The sequence below is a fragment of the Pleurodeles waltl genome, chromosome 2_2 (genome assembly GCF_031143425.1).
Source record: "Pleurodeles waltl isolate 20211129_DDA chromosome 2_2, aPleWal1.hap1.20221129, whole genome shotgun sequence".
Lineage (NCBI taxonomy): Eukaryota > Metazoa > Chordata > Amphibia > Caudata > Salamandridae > Pleurodeles > Pleurodeles waltl.
This window is the reverse complement of record NC_090439.1, coordinates 338892904-338919415: the sequence shown is the minus strand read 5'-3', so window position 1 is coordinate 338919415 and position 26512 is coordinate 338892904. Positions and strand designations below refer to the sequence as shown.

The 26512-nt window shown below is 41.9% G+C and overlaps 1 protein-coding gene across 33 annotated transcripts in view; it reads left to right on the top strand.

The window, feature by feature from the left end:
* Nucleotides 1-26512, top strand: part of EPB41L3 (erythrocyte membrane protein band 4.1 like 3) — an 826134-nt gene that overhangs the window by 725666 nt on the left and 73956 nt on the right. For 13 of the 33 annotated variants that reach the window (XM_069219822.1, XM_069219821.1, XM_069219820.1 and 10 more), the window contains 4 exons: nt 13293-13370; nt 13832-13933; nt 18405-19133; nt 20077-20199. In XM_069219822.1, coding sequence (XP_069075923.1) covers nt 13293-13370; nt 13832-13933; nt 18405-19133; nt 20077-20199 — 1032 coding nt within the window. The remainder of the gene's footprint in view (nt 1-13292; nt 13371-13831; nt 13934-18404; nt 19134-20076; nt 20200-26512) is intronic. The other 20 variants (XM_069219839.1, XM_069219844.1, XM_069219837.1 and 17 more) reach the window with 4 other exon arrangements.

The window sequence follows — 26512 nt, the reverse complement described above, 5'->3', positions numbered from 1 at the left end:
TTTATTTTAAGAACCACAGGTTCAAATTTAACATGTAATATCTTGTTTGAAAGGTATTGCAGGTAAGTACATTAGGAACTTTGAATCATTTCAATTGCATGTATACTTTTCAAGTTATTGACAAATAGCTACTTTAAAAGTGGACACAGTGCAATTTTCACAGTTCCTGGGGGAGGTAAGTTTTTGTTAGTTTTACCAGGTAAGTAAGACACTTACAGGGTTCAGTTCTTGGTCCAAGGTAGCCCACCGTTGGGGGTTCAGAGCAACCCCAAAGTCACCACACCAGCAGCTCAGGGCCGGTCAGGTGCAGAGTTCAAAGTGGTGCCCAAAACGCATAGGCTAGAATGGAGAGAAGGGGGTGCCCCGGTTCCGGTCTGCTTGCAGGTAAGTACCCGCGTCTTCGGAGGGCAGACCAGGGGGGTTTTGTAGGGCACCGGGGGGGACACAAGCCCACACAGAAATGTCACCCTCAGCAGCGCGGGGGCGGCCGGGTGCAGTGTAGAAACGAGCGTCGGGTTTGCAATGTTAGTCTATGAGAGATCAACGGATCTCTTCAGCGCTGCAGGCAGGCAAGGGGGGGCTTCCTCGGGGAAACCTCCACTTGGGCAAGGGAGAGGGACTCCTGGGGGTCACTTCTCCAGTGAAAGTCCGGTCCTTCAGGTCCTGGGGGCTGCGGGTGCAGGGTCTCTTCCAGGCGTCGGGACTTAGGTTTCAGAGAGTCGCGGTCAGGGGAAGCCTCGGGATTCCCTCTGCAGGCGGCGCTGTGTGGGCTCAGGGGGGACAGGTTTTGGTACTCACAGTCGTAGAGTAGTCCGGGGGTCCTCCCTGAGGTGTTGGTTCTCCACCAGCCGAGTCGGGGTCGCCGGGTGCAGTGTTGCAAGTCTCACGCTTCTTGCGGGGAGTTGCAGGGTTCTTTAAAGCTGCTTCTTGAAACAAAGTTGCAGTCTTTTTGGAGCAGGTCCGCTGTCCTCGGGAGTTTCTTGTCTTTTTCGAAGCAGGGCAGTCCTCAGAGGATTCAGAGGTCGCTGGTCCCTTGGAAGGCGTCGCCGGAGCAGAGTTCTTTGGAAGGCAGGAGACAGGCCGGTGAGTTTCTGGAGCCAAGGCAGTTGTCGTCTTCTCGTCTTCCTCTGCAGGGGTTTTCAGCTAGGCAGTCCTTCTTCTTGTAGTTTGCAGGAATCTAATTTTCTAGGGTTCAGGGTAGCCCTTAAATACTAAATTTAAGGGCGTGTTTAGGTCTGGGGGGTTAGTAGCCAATGGCTACTAGCCCTGAGGGTGGGTACACCCTCTTTGTGCCTCCTCCCAAGGGGAGGGGGTCACAATCCTAACCCTATTGGGGGAATCCTCCATCTGCAAGATGGAGGATTTCTAAAAGTTAAAGTCACCTCAGCTCAGGACACCTTAGGGGCTGTCCTGACTGGCCAGTGACTCCTCCTTGTTGCTTTCTTTGTTCCCTCCAGCCTTGCCGCCAAAAGTGGGGGCCGTGGCCGGAGGGGGCGGGCAACTCCACTAAGCTGGAGTGCCCTGCTGGGCTGCGACAAAGGGGTGAGCCTTTGAGGCTCACCGCCAGGTGTCACAGCTCCTGCCTGGGGGAGGTGTTAGCATCTCCACCCAGTGCAGGCTTTGTTACTGGCCTCAGAGTGACAAAGGCACTCTCCCCATGGGGCCAGCAACATGTCTCTAGTGTGGCAGGCTGCTGGAACTAGTCAGCCTACACAGACAGTCGGTTAAGTTTCAGGGGGCACCTCTAAGGTGCCCTCTGGGGTGTATTTTGCAATAAAATGTACACTGGCATCAGTGTGCATTTATTGTGCTGAGAAGTTTGATACCAAACTTCCCAGTTTTCAGTGTAGCCATTATGGTGCTGTGGAGTTCGTGTTTGACAGACTCCCAGACCATATACTCTTATGGCTACCCTGCACTTACAATGTCTAAGGTTTTGTTTAGACACTGTAGGGGTACCATGCTCATGCACTGGTACCCTCACCTATGGTATAGTGCACCCTGCCTTAGGGCTGTAAGGCCTGCTAGAGGGGTGTCTTACCTATACTGCATAGGCAGTGAGAGGCTGGCATGGCACCCTGAGGGGAGTGCCATGTCGACTTACTCGTTTTGTCCTCACTAGCACACACAAGCTGGCAAGCAGTGTGTCTGTGCTGAGTGAGAGGTCTCCAGGGTGGCATAAGACATGCTGCAGCCCTTAGGGACCTTCCTTGGCATCAGGGCCCTTGGTACTAGAAGTACCAGTTACAAGGGACTTATCTGGATGCCAGGGTCTGCCAATTGTGGATACAAAAGTACAGGTTAGGGAAAGAACACTGGTGCTGGGGCCTGGTTAGCAGGCCTCAGCACACTTTCAATTGTAAACATAGCATCAGCAAAGGCAAAAAGTCAGGGGGCAACCATGCCAAGGAGGCATTTCCTTACAATATTATTAAAATGTGTTACACTCCTCTTGGCCTGGAACTCTCCAGCTCTAGGGATACTGAATCTGTCGCCTTCATTCTTCATGGTATAGGTGAAGGCGAGTGTTCAGAAAATCTCCTTCACCAGCCCGAACACAGTGTAAGACTTGGAGGAAAATCATTCACAATTATCTCAGTTGGGCATTAAAACAGTGACGCTCATCAAAAAGAAATATCCAGTAATTTTTATGCAAGCGGGCCCCCTAGCATGCAGGAGCCTGTGGCCTGGAGCCAGACCCATAGATAAAAAAACAATAAAGAGTGGTTCCTCTGCCCTTTTCAGTGCAAAAAGTGCCTCTCAAACGCCCCTTGTGACCACAGGCAAATGAACAATCAAGGTCCACATGTTCAGTAAGGGAAGAATTCATACAGCCAACCAGCCAAAAACAATAGAATGGGCATGGCTTCCGGAAACCTTAACTCAGCGTCCCTAGTCAACACCTCACCAAATAGTCAGATTCCTTTGTGGTATGTTCATTCAACATAAGTGGACTGTCAGTAGCGGATGGAAAAAAGGTTATTTTAAATCATAGGAAGATGATATAGTCTCACGTCAAGAAACCTAGTAGCTTGACTCATTTCCCTAGCCTTGCTTTACAGTCTTTGAATCTCCCACCAGTCAGTCAAAGGTTGGGGAGGCATGCCTCAGGTGGAGTATATAGTGGCCTTCACAGCTCGCTGATAGACCCACTACAATTACTGTGAGAAAGGGCTATTTCATCACTGTCAAAAGTAACCCCATGAAAATAACTAACAATTCTAGCCCATCAATCCTCGCTGTTGGATGAATCTGTCTTCATTCTCCAAAAACAAAAGTTACTAGCTCATTTGATGCCAGTATTCAGGACACAGAAAATGAAATACCCAGGGGTGACTCCTCCATGAGGGCGGAGGAGCATCGCCCCCGTCAGAAAAACCTTTATAAGGAAACGATAATGAACAGTGTTTATTATATTATTGTTTCCTTGTAAAGGGGCGGGGCAATGGGGGTGATGTGTGCTCAGCAATCCCCATGAGAGCGCATATGCGTTTGGCCGGCCGTCTCGGGCTGGCCAAACACACATGCGCACAGGGCTCTATCTAGCCCAATAACAAAGTTCCTGGGTTGGAGAGAGCCTGCACAGGCTCCCAGTCTCCAGCGCCCTAGCTGGGCGCTCCCAGCCAGTCCTGATGTTGCTCTGAGCAGCATCAGGATTGGCCACAGGGCAGGCTGGGAGCCTGTGCCTGCCTCCAGCCAGCAGAGGTGCGGGACACGATATGGCACAGCTTTCAGGTACGTTTTTTATTTTTTATTTTATGAATATTTTCTTCCCCCAGAACAGCATCGGCATTAGTTAATCTCCGCCACGGTGCCTCTCAGTGTGCTCAGCTTGAAGAGAAAATAAGCTGCATGAAAACAAAACTGAATAATTGTTTGAGAGTACAGTGCACAACAAAGGAGGCAATTTGTCCATGAAGAATAAAATCTGATCTTTAAGAACTGAATACAGGAGGAGGATACAGACGAAAACCAGAGAGGTAGAAATAAAATGGGCACAACTTCACAAAACTATAAGAACAGAAGGCTCCAAGAAGTTTTGGCGCTTACTCAATGGAAAGACTTCAGACAAGTCTGACAACTGCAGTCAACTTCGCTCACATCATCTGGGTGAATTACATCAAAAAATTATATGTCGATAACAGTGTGATGAGTCCTACTTCAGCCTTGTTTTGTCTCGGAAGAAAGGACCCCAACATTTGAGTGACTGTAAAGTCTGTGGCAAACAAACAGTCTCATGCGGCCCAAAAGAGCTCCAGGCTCGAATGGCCTGGGGACTCCAGTCTTAAAATTAGCACATGTCAAGTGGGCAAAAACACTGGCTCCAGTTTTCCAGTTGTACATTGTACGTAGCTCTATCCCTGACAGTGGGGAGGGGCTCTTTGCTAGTTCAAATATAAAACAAGCATTTGCAATGCAGTGGATCTCACATTTGCTTGAGTTAGAGCTATTGTCGTTGTAAATTCATAACTGGACTTTTCTTGCCACATAAATTGGTCAACTCTGCCTCATAATTGTTTTTTTTTTCCTTCCACATAATTCCAGTGGCCCTGCATAAAACAAAAGCGCTTCAGTTTACCTGCACCCAAAAATGAAAATGTTGCAATTTAGCATCCTAATTTAAATCTGCCATGATAATTCCAATAGAATATCACTTTTTACTACCCTACCATCAGAGTGGCTAGGTAGCTAACACACTTCCCGAAAAAAGACACAAGAGAGGAGGAGTAACAATAGAAATAAACTAGAAGGGTCACCGAAGCATATCAAGCGTGTTCAAACAGTCATAGTGTAATAAGGATGTTAAGTTGGCCTGAATCATGGTCATAATTGCAATAAAGAGAGATTAATAAAACATACAATTATGATACAAACTCAATAAGAACCTTTATCAGAAATATTTTGGCATTCGACTGTAATGGTGAAAACAGCCCCTTGAGGACACCACAATGATAATAGCATTTGCAACAAACATGGTCATGTAATCACATAGTGAGCCCCTAGAGAGCATTACCTTATGAAAAAAATGACCTAAAGTAATGCAATGTAACTATATATTTAGGCCCTTGAGGACGTAGGACATAGTGCATTACACATTTATGTGGCTAGCAGGCCTACTGCAATAATATTACAAACAAGACCCTCAAAATACAACTACTCACAGCTGTAAAACAAAAATGTGAGCCTTGAGAGAGATTAAAAAGAAACTGGATGGTGGAAGAAGTTGGTTATTATTTCGGGGCCCCTATTAGCCTAGTGTGGTGAACGTTTTGAAGGTGTTCCCATTGTCCTGAGACCAACACAGACTGAGTTATTAGCAAAAATGTTTTGTAAAAGAATGCCCTGCAAAGCATTATGGGATGACCCAATGCAGAGAATATTGTAGTATGTTGACTGTAATGCTCAGAACAGCCCCGGAGAACACCACAGCAAAAATAGCATTTGTAAAAAACATGGGGATATAACCGCATTAAAACCAAACTGGCTGAAAATAATGCAGTGCAGCCATATATTGAGCCCCTAGAGAGCATAGTTCTTTACACATTTTCTACTCCTAAAACAAAAGATCTAGCCATAAAAGAGCTTAAAAAAGCAGAGAATGGTGGGAGGGATTTTTATTTTGGGGTCCCCAGAAATCTAGTATGGGGACCCATAGATGACCTAAACAGAAAGAGTGTGTCACGCTGAACATTTTGGTGGTGGCCCCATTGTCCTAGGACTACCACAGGCTGAGTTATGGGTAAAATGGTTTGAAAAAGAATGCTTGCAAAGTACTATGGGGTGAGTTTTCCCGAGTGTACTAAATATTATAGTATCAGCTCTCCAGCTGTGACAGGAGAGCTGCGTTATGAATTTCTGTGTTTTTTAGTAAAGCATTTTTCAATTACAGGTGTTTTCGGGAAAGCTATGGAGCACAAAGGGGAGAGCCAAAATAAATTACTCTGATTAGATAACAGTGTGAACAATGTGACCAGCGCTCCAATACTACCGATGGAGTTTGCGGTGTTCTGCGTTTAAGTGCCATAGCCGCCATGGAGCACGAAGGGGAGAGACAAAAGAAAAAAATAGCTTGCCCACGCTGAAGTATATTGGCAATCATGCAATAATCCATGTAACAGGGTCAGTCTGCAAAAAAACACCCCTAGGTGCAACACACAAAGCATTTACCAATTACATCATTGCATTTTTGAAAGGCAAGCCAACGAATGAGTGAAAGTGATGGGCGTTTGATGTGCGTGGTTAAAAGCCCACAGATAGATAACATCAGGTTGGAAAGCGCTTGCACGTTTGACCTAAAAATGGACAGTCCTCAAGCATAATGACACATATACAGATATAGTTCCATTTGGTAAAGAAAACAAAAAACTGCATTATGGAATGGGAGAGGTAATGGTTAATAAGATGAGGAGCAATAGGTGGAGAAATTAAATCAGGTCTTGCCCTTCCCTGTACCCCGAGGTCATTGGTGCAAGAATCTGTATTTTGTACTTGGATTAAAGGAGATACAATCACATAAAGCACATCTAATTTAAATGCACTTTTATGAAATCACAGCATCAACCATATTTGACATGACTGCATTAAGCAATTTTTAAAATAGTATGGTGCACACAAATTGCCACCATTGTTCTCTGCATTATTCCAGATAGCATTTGTACAGCTGAATTCCAATTTATACTCTTTGATAGATACAATACCACATTTCAACTTGTTTTCTCACTGGGATGCTATGCTGCTTGACTGTAAGTGATTTGGAGAACTGGGATGTGCTGATTGATCAATTCATCATGTCCTGTTGATCAACTATAGCTTGACTAAGTCACATAAACATCTATAGGGCAATCGCCCAATTAAAAAAATATTTATAAATCAATATAGAGTAATCATACTGTAATTAAATGTCAAAGATGTATCCATACATTTTGCACTTACAGTGCAATGCTGTTGCGCAAGCAATGCTGATTACGGAAATATATGTTAGATACTGATCTAGAAACAGCAGAAGTTACTATCATGTTAAAGTCAATAAGAGTGTACTTCAAGCCCCACCAGGTGGCTCAGAAACCCTTCAATATAACATCCTTGTTATGTTTCAAAGCGATGAGTGCAAAGACAAATTATCATTTCCACAAAGCGACTTCGAAATTATTAAACCTAGATTAAAACAAAAGCATTTCTCCTCCAATCACTTGGAGGGGACGAGAGAGGCATCAAAGGAAAGGTCATAAGACGTGTCTCTGATCACTTCCATACATTCTTCATCGGTTTTCAGAGGCTTTTTTTTTTTTTTGGGCTGAATAACGCTCTGTTTTTGAGGGCTCTGAAAACCAATAAAGAATGTATGGAAGTGATCAGAGACACGTCTTATGAGGAGAAACTGTAGTTTAGAATCAGATTCAATCTACTGAGAAGTAGAGAAATAAAAAGTGACGGAGCCAGAGGATATATTTACGACTCCCATCAGTTTAGTCCTGAAGAAGACCCAGTGTGGAGCTGTAAATTGGCCCAAGATATTGAGGGGTCGAAACGTCCACGTGTATGTCATAGTTCAAATTGGTTTCTGCATAGGATCTTTGGAGGACTGAAGGAAGTGATTTAGACTCCTTGGGGAATTGGAATGGAGTCTATGCAGCAAAGAAAGAACCAACCAACTGTTTTTTATGTTTTCTGTATAGGGTTTTGATCTATTTGAATATGTATTCATTTTCTTTCTATTTATCACGAGCACTCTTTCTCACACTGTTTGCCTTTCGGTGTGCTGTTTATTAGATGGGTTGTCCGTAAAGGATGAATATATTAAGATGTTTATTATTATTAGATATATAAGTACATGAATGAGAATATATATTTATATGAATAAATAATTTTTTATCTATGTTCTTCTATGTTGTATAGATAACTCTGTTGGCCTTTCCTTTTAAGGGCATTGTTGTATGTGTTGGTCTCCAAACATACAATGTCCAACTGGCTGGACAGAGTCCAAGTCAATTGCTTCAGAAAAATCTTCTCCCTACTAGATTGCCCACACAAGCCCAAGTCCAACAAGAATTTAACTGCTGTTGAATGCAAAGTTCTAGTACTGATGGCCTAAAACTGAAAAAGGCCACCGAGGGACCTTCAAACATCTTCTTTGGCCAGCTACAGCACAGGAGAACTCTGGACGGCTGAAATACTCAGGGTCTGCTATTCTCCTAACAAAACTCCTATTAAAGCAAGCAAAACTCATCCCAGCAGCTCTTGACAGGAAGGCACTGAAGGAGAATTTTCATGTCAATTGGGCTACAAACTTATATCCTCGGGTACTACCAATGTACTTGTTGCCCTATTGGTAAGGGAGGAGGTGCAGTGACACGGACGAACGCTGCACATTGTGTTACATGAGGTCATTCTGTTCTGTAATCTGCCAGGTGGACCGCTAGAAATGTGGTGGTCGAACTGCTACAGTAGGTACAGTGGTACTCGTAATAAGGTACTAAATATACGCAAAGTCAGTGAAGCTGTTGAATGCTACTTAAAGGAGTAATCTACTGAATTGACCATTTGTTTCTTGAAATTTCTAAAAGTAGTCATTTTAGCCCTTTTGCCTGCCTCAATAGTACCACGTTCTTTACGAGTCTGATACCCTTCTGTGGGTCTGATTCCCAGTGACACAGAGGGAACAGGCTTTGACTATAAGCACTTTTCTCACTGAGGTTGCAGTTAGGCATCTTCTCTAATCTGCCCTAGGATACAGGGTTGGCATTTTTAGTGCTTTAAAAAGCACTTTCATTTGCACTTTAACTAGCATTATGATTAGCAGCCATTCACCTGTTTGCTGTTAAGCACAACATATGTCTAATTAGGACCGCTTTGCAAATATAACACTTTAAAATCCTCACAGCAGCTGCTAGGTGGGCTCACTTCCCTTTGATGTCTGGCACAGCTCTGCTATCCACTACTCCCACAGTTATTTTTAGGCATAGTTTTATTCTCGGTTGCCAACTTGAAGTTGTAGTACCATACCGCATGACCTCTGGATGTGTGCTTTGGCTAACACTCGGAGTAAGCAGCAGATTTTAATTTCCTCCTCATACCTTTGTGTGCTATCTCATTTGTCATATGTCCAGATGCCGCTAATAAAAAAAGATAATATAGCAGGTGTAAAATTAACATCATGATTAAACTCCCACAATTGGTTCCTGCAATGTCTTTTAACAAATGTTCAATTTTACTTGTTAGGCATTTATGTTCTTGCAGTCAAACGATACTGCTCTATTGCAGCATGTTGGACTTTAGTACTGTGATCCTGTAATCTACATCATATAGTTGGACCATGACGATCTTTAGTGGCAACTAATTTGCAGTTGACTATTGTAATGTTTTTAACCGAATGTTTAATTTGATCAGAATTCCCTTAGTGGTAGTGACTTGGCATTGTAATGATTTTTAATAATTGTGCAATTTCCTAATGATGAAATAATTAAAATCCAGCATATCAACTGTAAGCTAAACATAGTAAGTGTCTGCCAAGTCTTGTGCAGATCTGTAATACTGTGCCAAGGTTATTAGCAACTCAGTGATTTTTCGACCCACTATTTAACTTCTCTGTAATCCACCCTCATCAACCTGTCTTGCCAGAAGTGCAGGAAATCTGAGGTGCCTGCACTGTGCTTAATGTGCAAACAGCCTGCCAAATTTTATGGACATTCATTAAAGTGGGCCATTATTATTAGTACATCAGAACATCTTTTGGTGGTCATTACAAGTCTGGTGGTCCTGGGATGCCAGAATCACGATGGAGGTCGGACCGCCGCACAAGCCTTGCGGTCTCGGCGGTCGCAGTCCACGAGTGCAGAGCTGCAAGCAGCTTTGCCCTGGGGATTACAAGTCCACTTTCTGCCAGCCTTTGCATGGCAGTCGGACTGCTATGTAAAGGCTGGGTGAAGGGGGGTGCCGGGTGCCCCATGGGGGCCCTTGCACTGCCCACACACTTGGCATGGGCAGTGCAGGGGCCCCCATGGACCGCCCCGTTGCGCTTTTCACCTCCCGAATTACAGGCAGTGAAAAGCACAAAGGGTGCTGTCGCACCTGATGCACTGCCACATTGCCGCCCGCTCAATTATAAACCAGCATCTATGTTAAGGCCCAGACGGGAACTCTAAATAGGGCCAGTGGGCGGAAGACCGGAGTGACGGTCTTCTGTGCGAATGAGTGTGGCGGGCAGCCTCTAGCGCCCGCCAAACTCATAATGAGGGTCTTTTTTCTGTAGTTCAACTCTGCTCCTACTTGATGGGTATGCCCCAAACTTGCTATTCTGTTTGAAGTTTAAACATGGTAAATGTCTACATTAACTATATCTTGTGCCTTCTTTATGCACTACTTATACCCTTTTATATTATATTAGTTATACTATCTAAAACAGTGACATTTACAATAACACTTATACCATCGCAAATCAGATGATTTGTGAGAATCCAGTGCTTGTTAGACTGGTGAGCCATTGTTAATTTAGTGTGTCTACCGAGTTGAATACACTGTGCATAGAGGTGCGCAAGTTATAATAATTTGAAGGTGTTGCGTAGATTATAAATTAAAGGTGTAAGTTTAGCAATTAACATTTTTATGTAATTTAAGTTTTGTTTGTAGTTAAAGAATAAATTTACATTAATTAAAGTGTGCATAATTTATCAGTTTAAAGCATAACTATAACTTTAGAATATGTTCATGTAATTAAAGTTTGGTTTGTTTAGAATGAATAACTAAGGTTTTCCTAACTATAACAAAGTTTTAACCTTCGTTTTTTTCATTGGCTTTCATATGTATATATGTTTTTCTATGCGTCCTATGAGAGTAGTATTTACCTGATGAAAAAGCAACAAAACTTAAATGTACGATGCTCATCTGCACACAAACAGTTTAAAATTCCAAAACAAGTGACTCATTTCTCTGCCTCCTTAGAAGGCTTTATTTACGCCATGCCTCTGTGCAAATTAGCAAAGACAGTTATAGATCTCCAAAATATAGATTGTGTATCATCCTTGACATCACCATGTACTTGACAATAATTCCAGTTTTCAATGAAACATAGGCCTTTATTATGACTTTGGCGGTCTTTTCCTAAGACCACTGAAGCCACCGGCACCAGAAGAGTGCCAATGCTGCGGTCTTCCGACCACCATATTACTAGTACTGAAGGATTTCCGCCACAATTTGGGTGGAAATCTTCCATTAGTCGTGCTGGCTGTCAGAGGCGCAGAGGCGGTTCCACCACCAGCTCCACCCGTGACCTGTAATACGGCCTGGCGGTGTCCTGATGGCAGGCCACTACCAGCGGTGGCAGCGCCAGGTCCCGTTCCGTCAAGGAGGAGCACCTTGTCGGATGAGGAAAGTGTCCTCCGCAAAGGTAGGGGGTGGGGTGTGTGAATGGATGTGTGTCATGAATGGGGGGAGTGCTTGTGTGTGTGTAAATCTGGTGATGGCAATGCGTTTATGGGTGAATGTGAATGCTGGGGTGGGGTGCGTGTGTGCATGCATGTAACTAGGGCGGAGATTGTGTGTGTATGTATGTTGAGGAAAGGATGGGGTGGGGGATGGAGTGGGGGATGGAGTGCGTGTCAATGGGGGTGAATGTATTGAGTGCATGTTTGAGTGGGGTGGTGTGCATGTGTGCGTGTATGTGTGTATGGATTTGGGGGTGTTGCCTGTGTGTGTGTGTGTGTGCGCATGAGTGTAAGGGTGTTGTGAGTGTGAATGAGTGAATGTCAAGGTGTGCATGTCTGTAGGTGCATGTAGGTGCGTGTTTGTATGCGGGGTGGGGGTAAGTACGGGTATTGGGGTAGGGAGTTAGTATGTGTATGCACGGGGTTGGGGGTGGTCACTACTGGGAGCAGGGGGTGGGATGGTCACTGGGGGTTCTGGGAGGTGGGGGTGGGAATGTTGAACGGAAAGGGGGTGGGAGGCTCTTGGGTAGATGGAGGGGTGGGGGAGTCATGTTCCGGCGACAGTTATGCAAATTCCTGTCATCGGTAGCTTTTCCGTTAGGGATTTCCACTGGCGGAAAGGGGACTCGTGATACCGCCGGCGGTATTGGGTAGACTGCTGAGTCGGAATTGCTGATCTCCCGCCCGGCTGTCCAACCACCCTGGTGGTACCAGTAGGAAAGTGGAAGAAAGGCCAAACCACCACACTCATAAAGTGGCAGTATTAACTGCTGGCCCGGTAGCGGTGAGACCGCCACCACGGCCCTGGTGGTCTTCGGACCTCCAGGTTAGTAATGAGGGCCATAGTGTTAAATACACTGCCAAACAGCATCCAGACAACTCTTCCTTGACTACAAAATCGTTCTCATCCACTACTTGACCTGCATTGCAAACAGAAGTTACCCTATCATCTGTCTGTCAAAAAAGTCTACCTGTAATCAGAAAATCGGGAGCTTCATAATCGCTAATCTTATGAACTTTGTTCACCATCTCAACACCAATTATGAGTGACTTAGAGCAATAGTGGTTCCGCTCAGTTTTTTCCTTCCCCCTTTGCTAGTTCAAAAAAATCCAGTCATGTTTGAGAGTGATTTATGTATGTCAGAAAATGCAATTGTAATGTTTGCATCTTGCACTTTCTGCAAGTTGAGCACCCTAACAATGCACTTGTCATATTGTTCTACTTGATGAATTTGAGAGTCCTTTATCTTAAGGTCATTACTCAGTATTCTGGAATCAGAAAGGTTTTAGCTTTATTTTGTTTTTTTCTAACCACACAAACATCTTCAACATTCCACAACTAAAATGAACTTATAGCTGTCCTAGTAGGAAGGACCTCGAAGAGGTCACCAAATCCAGTCTTGTTCCAGAACCTGTGTATCTTTGGCAGAAATACATATTTTAATGCTTGCATCATGTACTTTCCACACAGAAACACTCACTTCCCTCCACTCCTTTGACAATGCTGTACGCAAAGAACTTAAGAACCTGTGCCTGGAGGCCATTATTTTGCTATTCTAAGAAACAGCGTATTCTGGGTGCCTTCCGTGCCCAAATTCCATCAAATGAAGAATCAGATTTCACAATAATGTACTTATAGTATGACATGTGAATGAGATGGCAAAGGTGCTGTAGAATAGAGTGTTTGATCACCAAACCAGTCATTTCAGCAAACAAGGAAGATAATCCAGAAATGAAAGTGGATGCCTTCTACCTTATTATACACAGATTAAAAATAATTGTCACTATTGTTTCCGCAAGAATATACATTTTCATACTTTGTTGTATGTTGTTTAAGCTATGTTATTTTCTTCCCTTTCTCCTGTGTGACAGACCAAAGAAGACACAGAAAAGGCTGAAAAAAGTGCAGCTTTGGAGCAAGCAGGCTCTACAATTATCAGGTCCCAGCAGGTACAAATGACTTCAAATCTTCTCAATTGCACAGAATCGACAGGGTTTAATTTATTTTTGTAAGCACGCTCTTTGTCATGCTCTTTTTCCATTTCTAAGCTGTTGCAGAGGTAGGTATTGTATGTTTTTGTTCAGTAAGAATAATGAAGGGGAATCTGCTCAATTGTTAGCCTGCCACTGGTTTCTCTCCGAAGTGCTCAATTTATTTTGGTCTTTATGAAGAAGCCAGGAAAAAAGCTTGATAAAAAAATTAGTTTGCTGCGTTCTCAAATCGTTACATTTAAAAATAAATACATTTTTATTAGCACATGGAAGCAAATTAAGCAGTTAGAAAATGAAACAAAAAAACAAAAAAACTATGTTTTATGAATCAAGATACCTATGGTGTTACGCTCTGGACTGCATTTTTAAGTACTCTTGGTTGATGTTGATATAAGAACTCTTATTGGTTTTTCCTTTAGCCATGGGGCATAGAGAAGAGGCTGCAGGAGGAAAAATCTGCTGGCTCTGTGGTCACTTCTCAACAAATCATTATCCAGAAAACTATCTCGTCTTCCCCAGAGGTTATTTTTGATTCATTTCATACAAACTTCTCTACCTTATTTCAAGTGTACCAGGCCTTAAACGCTTCAGGTCATAATAATTAATGTAAAGTTGTCTGACATACTTCATATCCATGTCTCATGTAAATGTATGAGACTTAAATGTGGTCTTCATAGTCATGTTCATTTATGATTTAGTACTGTTTGTACATAGTGCATGGTCAGACTATCACAAAAATTGTATTGAGGTGCACCCTGACTTAAAACAAAGCAACTCTGCCATTTTCTAGTTAGGTCTACATGTTTCTTACAACACATTTTACATACACCATACAGTAGATGGACTTGACGGAAAGACCTATTTACATTTAAATGACAGTGCCTATTTTAAATAAAATCTTGGTAATACTGATGAAAGTTTGATGACATTAACAATAGGCATAGTCAGTAAGGTTCATGATCCCTTTGACACAAAGACTATAATGCCCCGGAATGTTGTACCGATTTTCATATTGTGATCTTCTCACTTGATTTGTGCATCTTAGGAACAAAAGAAACTTTCCAAGTGACTGGATGTTTCAACTTCTGGCTCTTCTCCAAGGAGTGGGGGATATGAGCCAAATATGTACAGATTACATGTTTTATACAGATCAGGCAATTGTGGCTCTGTAGGTGCCTGCATCATTTGCATTCAGCCATGGAAGCAAGGCATACAGAATAGTCCCCATATATGTTTTATGTTTGCATTTTGAATGAGTTAATGGAATTTGTAATGAACAAGGCTCCATTTAACCTCTACCAACAGTTTCAGAGTTGGTATCTGCTGTAAGACTGACACTTGCAGTGAAATTTGTGTCTCTCTCTGGACCATGGCGACACTCACTGTTAGGCTTGAGAAGCTTTCCAGCCAAACCCTTAAAAAGACCAACAAAATGCTAGGCATTTCCTGTATTTGCTTCTGCTTAGGTAATACATCAGTTGGAGCTGATGTCACAGGGCATGAGCTTTGGAAAAGACAACAAAACATATAGTGCTGAAGAGATAGTTGCCATACTGTTTCTGGTGACAAAAAGCAAAAGGAGCACTAGGCCGTTGGCCTGGCAACAACTGCTTCCAAAACAACTTTGACTTTTACTGGGGCCAGAATCTCTAATTTCCCACAAAGACAGGACAAAAGGAAACAGAATGCAACAAAAGTGGTGGGGAATCCACTCAGTTCCTTTCTGATGCCATTGATTTGAGGCACTTAAATGATTTGCCACAGAAACAATGACATCGTAGGGCGGAATTGCATGATGGCAAAAAAATAAAGAAGGCTGAGCCCCTTACAGAAAAAAACATTCTTTCTGTGCCCAAAAACATTTGGACCAACGACTTTCAAGGAAGAATTGGCCTCCTACATTGTAACCTGCAAATCCAGCCAGAAAGATACACAGTGAGATTCTGCCTTTACAGATTGTCCTTGGTCCAGCCTACTTCAGGATTCACATTTACTGGAAACACACTAATGTGAACAATAGTTATGTTCCAAATCATACACCTATGGATAATCAGAAATATTTACTGGCAGGTGATGGTTGAAGATGGAGTTGAGGAGGAGGAGATTTGCCAAAACCACTCATTTGTAGGATTATAAGTCATTTCCATTGTGGCTGCCTATATCTTATCAAGTTATCAGGTGGGCACATAATAACCAGTGCTGCAGCAGGCCGCCAGATGTTATAGTGCACAGTTGCAGCAGGAGATAAGGATTCCTTTTTTTTTAGCTGTAAACGGTAATGCCAATACAGCACAGAATCGAACACCTTTCCTGGTCTGCCTAAGCCTGTCACACCCTGAATAGAAAGAAAATATCAATCTGCCCACCAAAACCCAGTATGTAATAAATCCCATGGGTTTCAGAATCCCCTTATTGTAGCCAAAGCAATGAACTGATCAGTAACCATCAGAGTTATTACTTGCCCAGGAAAGAGCTACATGCATTGCAGAAGGAAATTGGGTTCTAAACTCCTGCTCAGTGTTGTATAGAAAATTCCACTAACAATTTTAATCTGCACAGTAATCAGCAATGGAATAAAACTGAAGCGTTCATTTAACTTTCTCTGAGGATCATAGTTGGGGTCTTATGGGGCTCACTCAACAGTCTTTCGGAAAGGAAATGTGGTTGTAAATAGATGTTGATGATTTCACTTGATTTCATAGTCTCCATAGTATGTTATGTTAGTTTTTTGTAGAACCTGGCTTGTGAGGGATTGTCACTTTGTGGCACTGATGCAGTGTAGGCCGCAGGTTTTGATTACTGTTCAACCTCTTCTGGGAAGATCCGCCTCCCAGGTTCTCAAGGGCCTCGTAGCTACCCCACTCAGTCTGTATTTAAAGAGATGCCTAATACATTCTGATCATTGATGGGATAAGCCTGTCAGCTCAGTTTTGTAAGACATTTGCATTTTTTAAATTGTGTACTGTGCTCTGAGTGGACAATAGTCCTGAATCCTCATTGTTGCTAGCCAAAGGTTTTTAATAAACATTTTGCACAGGCACAGATTCTGCTTGTCCACCCACCAACATAAATGATTTACTAAAATGGTTAAAATGTTCTTGGATACTGCAGATTTTCATTGTGATATGCCTTTGCTCAAGGCGCAAATGCTTCTCGCTCAAATAAGAACAGATGTTTTATAAGATAGTGACACAGTTATACATGTTGTGATTGTGGTCATTTTGGAAGAAAGACTTCTTCCTTATGAACTTAAGAGATATGTTACTGAATCAGATACTCTTTCTGTTCCCAAAGAGCACAGAAACAATCTACAAAACTATGTTGATGTATTAATTCATTTTTACAGATTCATGGTTCACAAATATGAGTTCAGCATCAAATTAGTTGAAGCAGACTGGTATGAATCTGATGTTGACAGAAAACACAATCTGAACCTAGAGGGTAACTGTACTTAATTTTAGACACTTTATTTTTTTCAGCTGGCTGACTGGATACAATTTAATAATTTATGCCCATTAGTAGCCACCTTTTGTAAGGGGCTCTCAATAACAAAGATCAACCCTAATTTCATTTGTATTGTCTAAGAGCACCAGTTTAAGCGTTTTACCCATCCTCAACTACCAATGATGTGCACCTCCTTGTGATCTAAATACACTGTCCTAGTGAGATGACATAACCTTCTTAATACTGTTTTCTTGTTTCCTCTATCATTACAATTAAGTTATGAATAGGTCAAAACACAATTCTGTAAGAAGTGACTGAAATAAACAAAAAAATGAAATTATTCAATTCTCTTTTCTTCAGAAATTTGGTTTGACTCTGTAATTTCTCACACGCCTAGGCTTACTGATGTTGGTTTTTCAGTCTTCAGGTCACACACATTTCCAGGACGTGGATGTTAAAAGGAAGATTTTACAGAAACAAAGTTTCACTTTATAACATTTATCTAAAATATACTTGTGTCCTAAACTCAAAATGGTAGTTGTGCTGTGTGGATTGCAGCGCTATTAAACTCTCTGATAAAAAAAGTTCCCAATACACGTAGAAAGGAAAGGAACAAACATTTCCCAAATACACTTTAGAGATTAGCAAGAGTTTTTGCATAATAATTTTCCTCTGCAAATCAATTTTCTATGCACTATGTTTGCCTACAGCTTTACCAACTTCTCCCATGTCCCCAAATGTCCTCTTTTTCCCTATGCAGCTCATTCACTTATTATCCATCTGTTATTGTGGAGAGGTTACAATTGAATCCTGTTGCGTGATTCTGTTTATTTTTTGCCAGGGTCTTGTTCTAAGCATTATGCAAAATGACACTGCCAAAGAGATTGAATGAACTGCTCATTCCAGTCTGCCAGGAAAAGTGTGACTTAATTTCACAAATGTTGCAGTGCCATGGTGAACTGCACAGTAGTTGAGGAGAAATCGCACAGTCCAAATGTTGGACAAGCACTATTGTCTTGTCCTATGCTTCAGAACTGAACCTTTGTTTCTGTATTTTGTGTGGAAATGCCCAAGACGTTCATTATGATTTTCTTGGTGCAGTATAAGAACATTATGGTTTTTCACTGAAGTTTCCACATTTGCCACTATCAACTTGGGCCCTTACCTGCACTTACTTTCCGGGGCAAATAAATGAGAGCTCAGTCTTTTTTCAGACTCTTTTCAACAAGAGTTTTTGACTTTTGCATTTATCTTCAGTAAAAAAAAATCTTCTGTAATTGGGGGCCAGCCCCAGTCTCAGGTGAAAAGTCAGATATGTATAATCTGTGAACAATACACCATTACTTTATTCACAATATTTAGGTTATGTACTTATATCAGATAGGCAAAAGAAAAATAATTGTTCATATGAAATAGTAAAGCATGTTAGACCTAAAGAAGAGTTGCTTTTTTTAAGTCAGAATTCCCTTGTGTTAAAATTGAGTTCTTGCATTCCTAAAGGGAGACAACCATTCAGATATTCTAATGTAGCTTTTATCTCAAATATAGGGCCCAGAGGATTGGGTTATTGTAGACAAACTGCCCACTAAGGTAGTTGATGAACCGAAACACATTGTGACTTACAAACTGACAACTGTGACCAGTAAAACCGGAGATCGTCCAAGTGAAATCACCACATCCAGGGTGTTTCAGAGCCATGATGCCTTCCGAAGTGAAAAGCATGCAGCAGAAGAGGAGAGCAAGCAGCAAACGTTCACATTTGGGAAATCATATGATGCAGTATCTGGGAAAATTGTAACAATGGCAAGTACAGAAAAAGGGGATGAAAAAAAATTACCTTCGCCATCACATGAACTTCTTCAAGGAGCAGAAAAAGAGGTAGCTGAAATTGTCAAGATTATTCCAGTGATTGGCCAGTATGAGGTTCGTGAACCTCACATTGAGGAAAAGGCCAGAAAAGTCTCAGAAGGACAGACAACGGTAAGAAGATTGTCAGATACGTTGTCAACTATTAAAGAGTTGGATTCACTTCAGCCAAGTCCAGAAGAAGAAGTTCAGAAGAAAGTGCAAAAGGTGGATCAAGAAGTCCATGGTATAGTGGTAGGAGGAGCAGCGAAAACCATCAAAGCGGTAGAACAAATTGAGCATGAAGCTATCAAAATAGGCACACCTGTTTGGAAAGACAAGACGTTATCTGAGTGGCGATATTCCAGGGAACCATCCTATACCATTGCTACTGCTCACTACGTAACTGAGACATCTACATCAAGAATCGTGGTAACGAGAGGCTTGACTTTATGCTCCACAGCTTTAAGATCAAGCATGAATGTCCTGCAAATCCTTGCTTCATTGTACCTTTCAGTTCATATCCCGCTTAGCTTTGTATTCACAGCAAAACCCAGCTTTTAAAAAATTATTTTGTTATCTCTGCTAAGTTAGCTTTTCAGTCAAAAGCGAGCATCAGTGCAACCTAGTTTTTTTATTGCTGAACCAGCGTGCAAAATCTGTCCTAACAATTTTGTTAAATACATCTGAATCCTGTTTCTAACATGCAAGGGCCCTACTGAACAAATGTGTAGCTTAAGTTGAAGTAGTACTCGAGTCCATAGATGGCCTAATTTTAAGATTAGGGCTGAAGGAACTGCATTTTGTATCTAAATTTTCAGTCGTCCATGCTTGACATTTTCTTTGGCTGTATGACAGCATGGGGTCATTGTGACATTTACATCAGTGCTGTACATGATGGTCTGGAACTAGGTTTGCCAGTAGGACAGACAACTGGCATTCCTTCAAGGTGGTTTTCTAAGGAAAGTCGCAAGCATTGCTCTAAACACTTAATTGAATTCTTGCAGGAATGGGCCATGTTATGCTGTGAAGAAATGTATGTGGGTTGGGGGGTTGAACACGCTTGTTGTTCTTCCAAACCCAATAATAAATTCATAGTCTTTCATTTAGATTTCTCCAGACCCTTTTTGTTACCTGCCAAAATATTTACTGATTTGACTATTTGAGTTGTTCAGTTGGGCTCACTGCTTTTGGTGCTTACGGCTATAAACTGATTCTTTTTTTCTTTTCTTTTCAAGTCTCTAATTTTACCTTCACAATATTCCACCTTTTCCCTGCATTGCAATATGCAGTGTTGTCTTATTAACTCATAGATATGTTTTGTGTCTGTCTGTCTCTTTTATGTGTGTGACTCTACATTTCTCTCTCTGTGTAGAAAAAAGAAATCTCTGGTGAAGAGACAGTGGATGGTTCTGATATCTACAGTGTCGTAGAAACTTCTCGGAAACCCACTGAGTTTTTAGGCGGGGTTGCTTCTTCTTCACCTAGCTGGGCTCAGGTGTTCAAATGTTTCTATATATTAATTCCTTACTTTATGACCTTCTTGTGTTTTGTACAATCTGCATGAGTATGTGTACTTGTCTACGTACTATTTAGCCATTAATGTCAGCAAGAATGTTTGTGCCTGCATAATAAGTCTCTCCTACATTGCAAGAACTTGCAAACCAAAGACAAAATCCTGTTACAAGGGGAAATGGTAGTTATCTGGCATATATGGATCTATTGTTACCTCCCGCCCTAACAGCAGCAGTGTGAAAAAGGTTGCTGCTTTTGAGAACTAAGCATTCTTAAAAGGTCTCGGACAATACAATACATGTCTTACTTATTTAATCTGCTAGGGCCTGAATTCCTTGACTGTCTTGAATCTGAACACTATTTGTTTTTCGATTATCTGCAAGTACAAACAAAGGGCCTGATTTATGGTTTGGCAGCCTGTACTAGGTCCGTCAGGGTGGAGGAGAGTATGACCTTCGAAACGCTGCCGAACTACTGTGTGGCAAATTTAGAGATATCCACCGGCCCAGCAGTCATTTTTGTGCCTTGAAAGGAACAGCTATCATTACAGTTGCCTTCAAGGTGCAAAATGTTTGGTGGACAGCCGATGCTAGATTTGAATTCCATCCACCAAACGTTTACAAAGTTTTTGATTGTCCGGACAAAACTTCCAGAGCAGGAGTACATTTTTGAAAAACAAACTAATGAACCCAGCAGCCTGAGAGTTTTCTCACAGGGGGTGGTATCATTATGTGGGGTACCTTTCTTGATGTTCCGTACTCCATCGAGCAGTAGGAGGAAGCCAACAGGGCCTCCGTTGACAGAAAGCTTAGGGATTTCCTGACTGAGGCAGGTGCACAAAGGGTTTTGCAGGCAGGAGTCTCCTTCACAGTTGCGACTGAGCACTCAGGCCCTACTTTCTTGATGAAAAGTCAGTAGAAATGATGCTGGGAAAACTACTCAATGTATGCTTGATTAACTTTCAATATAATGAGGTTTACAATAATCTCATGAATGCCTGTGAATCATATGTGCATTTGTATTTGTATTTGTTGACGCAGGTGCAAAAAATTACAACCTTCTTGTTGGCAGATGTATTGTATATGTGGTGTTCGGCTAACCAGCAAACCAAAATTAGACAAAATACCCTTCATTCTTAAAATAGCGCCAAATATTCAAAATTCTAATTCTGACAATTCTTAGAATTTAATTTAATTGTCCAATCTTAAACCTTGCTTGTGTCTTAAGAGGGACTTACGTCACAGCAAATGGGATCACAGTTACAGTTTTCCTACTGTTGGGAATAACAATTACCAAAATGCTGCCACGTTTATACAGACGTACATACTATTGTTTATTTAGTAGGACATTTTAGATTATTCTGTGTTTACTGATAATACACATAGGGTAGTAAACATCGAAAGGAAAATAGTTTGACCTGTACTTTTATACCAGGCTATTGTAAATATTGATGTTGAGTATTGTACAAAATAAGGACACACAGATTCCCTTATTGTCGAGCTGTAACAAGAAGTGCTTAAATTTTTTCTGTCTCTTGTTGCGTCTGTAATATAAGGTCAGAGGGTGCATCATTAACCCATTGACAACTCAGCTATACACATAAAAAGAAAAAAAATCAAGAAACATCCTATTTCTTCGCAGAGCAGGTAAAGTGAAATTAGGGCTTCAACACATTTTTCTGATCATAGGCCTTGTGTATCAAATATTTTCAGCTTCCTAATTCAGACTGCTGATGAGCTTTCTACCCTTCCACGTATCTGCAGTTAATACAATTTTAAGGTGCCTATAATTTTGTTCGTATTTCTGAGGTCCATTTCTGATCTTCATGGATCTTATATACAGCAAGAGAGAAAATACTATCCAAGATGCATGCACAGTAGGATAAAAATAGTATGTGTCACAGTTGTTGACTCTTAATTATCTACAATGTGCTTCACTCCTATCGCTTGCCTTCACTGGTTGAACTGGGGTCCAGTACCAATTTTGCAACGTTTTCAATTGTGTACGTTTAGTGTGAGTCTATCTTATGTCTTAGCTGTGACTGTTTTTATTATGCGTCCATAGCTTCTCAGTAAAAACTACAACCCACTGTGCCTTCTTGCCTGCTCTTCAAGATTGTATGTACTGCCTCGCATACGATTCCTCCACAACTTTTAGGTTAAAGTGGGAATCTGCCCTGGGAAGTTACACCCATAAATAAGGTCATTTGGAATGGCAGATGATTTAATTGGGTCATGCAAGTTTGTGAGTGCTTTCAGGAGATGAGGATTTTATAAGTTACATAGTCCTCCGTTTCTTGGAAACCACTATTTGGAATGTATTAGATGTTAAAAGTGTCTCACTCTATTATCATCCTGAAAGAGATCTACTTTGTTTATATTTGTCTTTTCTCTTGCACTCCAAAAAATGGCTGCAGCCCATCAGTGGTTTCCTTTTCGCATGAAAGGGCCACCAGAAGTTAAAACGTATCTAGTTCATGCAGTCTGTGCACAATCCACCAGCACGCACGTCCTGTTGGTGAAAATAATCGGGCGATGTTCGTTCATGTTAACAGGCCCATAAATCTTCTTATGTCCCTTCACTCGGACATTTAGTGCCTCTTCTTTTTTAGACCCAATTTGATTTTTAAAATTGGGGCACCAGCTGCAAAAGTTGGGTAACCAGCTTATAGTATATTTGACTGTTTGGGTTGTTCAGTGCAGCTCATTGGTTTACGAGTAAATACAGATATAAACCGATTACTTCTTCCCTTTTCCTTCCATTTTTTCTAACTTTACCTTATTTTTGTGTATCTGTGTGTCTCACATGTACACACTTATTCAGGTAGTAGAATTTCTGTTTTCTGAATCAAGATTCTTTATTGTTGCATATGCATTCTGAGAGTATTTTGGGCAACATCTTACACATCCTCTTTCTGATCGGAATGAATGCATAATGAAAGAAAGAAAGAAAGACTTTATTCGGTATGAAATAATTCAACCATTAAAACAAGTAAACAACAATGCATAAGCCGAAATAGCAGTAAAATAATATATAAAAAATATCCATCAAATAAAAACAGATAAAACCTCATTATTAAAAATTAAAATAAAGGAAATTCTTTAAAAAACTCTACATTGCTATGCCAAGTAATAGCTCCCTTCAAGAACGATCCCAACCCCTTCCACACCAATTCATCTGAAGCCATTTGCAGCCACATAAAAGCAGGGCGATATTGCACAAAACCCTTGGGCCTCAACAAAGGTAATAAAAAACGAGTTCTAAAAGGTGCATAAAAAACACAAAATAATGTAAAATGGGACAAGGTCTGCAGGGACACCCCCTCACAGGGACAAGGTCTAATAGATTTTTCACCATACTGGCCTAACGGGAAACATAGATTACTTCTAATGATCCCCAAACAAAATTGAGTAATGAGAGACCTTTCCCTCACATCATTTGTCTCTAAAAGGTAGAGCTCAGGGCCCGCCCCCATCTTTAACATAATAAAATCCCTGACCAATTTTTTCCCTAAGACCTCCCCCTCTCTTTTGGCCCCCTGAATTCTCAAGAAATTATCCTTAACCCAATTTTTATCATGGCTAGTCACACCCTCAGCAGTATCAAACAAGTCAGGCCGCCCCAAATCATGGGCCGTCTTTCTTATATACGTCAGCCAGGGAATATTCTTTACATTGTCACAGTCCAAACAATCCCTTAAAATCTCCCTATTAAAGGTGGCATGTTCATTACTCCAAATAGAGATCCATAACAAGAGGGGGCCAACTGAATAGTGTCTTGTACAAACTCGAGATCTAGTTCCAAATGAAGGCAAAAACCAGAAGTGTTTTGGCCAACTCCCAATAGCCTTCGACAGAAACGATTTTCTTCTACAGTAGGGGCTCGAGTATCCATATACCCTCAGAGTGCTGCACCATACAACAGGACAGGGAGACATTTCCGCCTGTAGATTTCAAGCAAAGGCTTAATAGGTTTACTTCCTACTCTTACAGCAAAATCAAATGTAGCACCGACTGGCATGGAAAAGCGTACCCCTTCTGGCAATACAGGGTTTACAAGAACCTTTACCATCAACAATGACCCCTAAATATGGGAATTCATGAACCCTGCTAATAATTTGATCTTCAATCCTTTGCTCCCCCACCCTACTCAAGGGTCTACCACATACCATAAAGTGTGATTTCTTATAATTAATCTCTAGGCCCAAAACTGACATGAAGGAGGCATAAGCTCTATCTACTTCCGCTTACGTCAACACAGGGACATTAATACCATTCACCTTAGGGACATCCCTGCAGTGTTCCATCAGAAAATCCGACAGTCCATTTGTATATAAAAGGAACAGAGTGGGGGCCAAAAAACACCCCTAGCGAATGCCCCTTGTGAGCTTAAAAGCCTCTGAACATTCCCCATTTATCCCCACCCTCACATTTACAGCCGTTCCTGAGTGGAGATAACGGAGCAACTCTACAATATTAGGATCCATCCCTAACTGATATAGCCTCTCCCACAGTATAGAACCATTTACGTTGTCAAAGGCACAACTAAGGTCCGTAAAGGCAAGGTAGAGGGTGCCCTTCCTTGCTTGCGTATATTTCCCAATCATCATCAATAGGTTAAGGCACTGTTCTCGCGTGCCAAGACCTTACCTAAATCCGTACTGGTCCCGGCTTAGAATTTCATTTTCTACCATCTAGGCCTCAATACGCCTTAAGATGATCCGTCCCAGAATCTTCGCAGAAGAATCAAGAAGGGAAATGGGGCGATAAGACTTAGGGTCATTCCGATCACCCTTTTTGAATACTGGGATAATACAGACCAATCTCCAGGAGGCAGGAATACCCACAGTAACTGCCACATTAAGAGCATTTAAAAGAATAGGTGCCCATAGCTGGGGACAGGATTTATACAAATCCATGGGGATCGAATCCGTGCCGGGGGCTTTATTACTAGCACTACTCTGGAGTGCATCAATAGCCTCCTGGAGTGAAAACCTGATCGCTAGATTGGGAGCCACATCATACTCATTATCCCGGTTATTTCTTAGGGGGATTCCCTCAAAAATTCTGCAAAAATAATTTACCCAGGCCTTCGGGGCAATATTGCAGACCAGGCCCTCAGATGTTTCTGTTACAAAAGAACCTCTATTTACCACCTTCCAAAACAAACCAGGATCCTTCAGGACTGTGGCACGCTCCAGCTCTTCCCAAGCTTTATCTTGATATTTTATCTTACTCTCCCTCAAAGCCCTTTTGTACTTAATCCTTGCTTCTTTCACAAGGACCCTATCTCTCGGATTTTTCTTGAGGGCCGTTTTCATCTTTGCCCTAGCATCGTAACAGGCCTTATCAAACCACCCACATCTGCGCTTACTGGGGCGGCTGCCTATTGAAAATAAACAGTCTCTAACTGCTATATTTACTAAGGTTATTGCATCCACAACTTCCTTAGGACTGGGAGTCTCTGTCAAAAGTATTTCCGTGAACAAATGTAGGTTGTCCCCCACCACCCTTTCTACAACGTGATGGGGATCTACCTGTTTCCAGCCAAGCCGCCTGCACTGATCTCTTATCTTCACTGATGCGGGCCCACCCCGTCCTGATTTACATAGAGCCCCTGGGAGTTTAAAGCAAACTGTAAGGGGATTATGATCACTAATGTACTCCCCTAGCACCTCTCCTCCAATCATCAGATCTTTCAGTAGTGGAGACACGAAAATATAATCAATTGTGGTGCCAGACCATCTACCCACATAAGTTGGGAGTTGATAAGTATCTACTACTTCCATGTCACCGAAATTCTGAGGGCCCATCTTCCTAAGTTCCTTAATCAGGACCCTGCCTCTAGAATCCTGAACACCATCCGCCGAGTAATCCTCACAGTCACACTCGGAGGGATTTACCACTGTACTAAGACGTCCCAATTTTGCATTAAAATCTCCAGACACAATGGCACAGAATTCCAGCCCCACCTCCTCCATTCTACACTTCAACAACTGAAGAAAGGAGAAGAGGGCCCCAATTTGACACCCACATCCCAAACAGCATTGTAAAAATGTACCAACAGAACATTAAAATTGTTAGGAACAATTACCCATACAGGTAATATACCCTGGTTGTTACAATTAATTTGGAATGAACCCACTATCTTAGAAAAGCAGATTAGGGTAACCAGGCCACCTTTCGAGCGGCCTCCAAGGGACTGCACAGACGGGACTGCAAATCTACCATACCCATCCCATGCAGCCAACCCATCCGACCAGGTTTCCTGGAGCATAATAATATCGTAATTAGCCA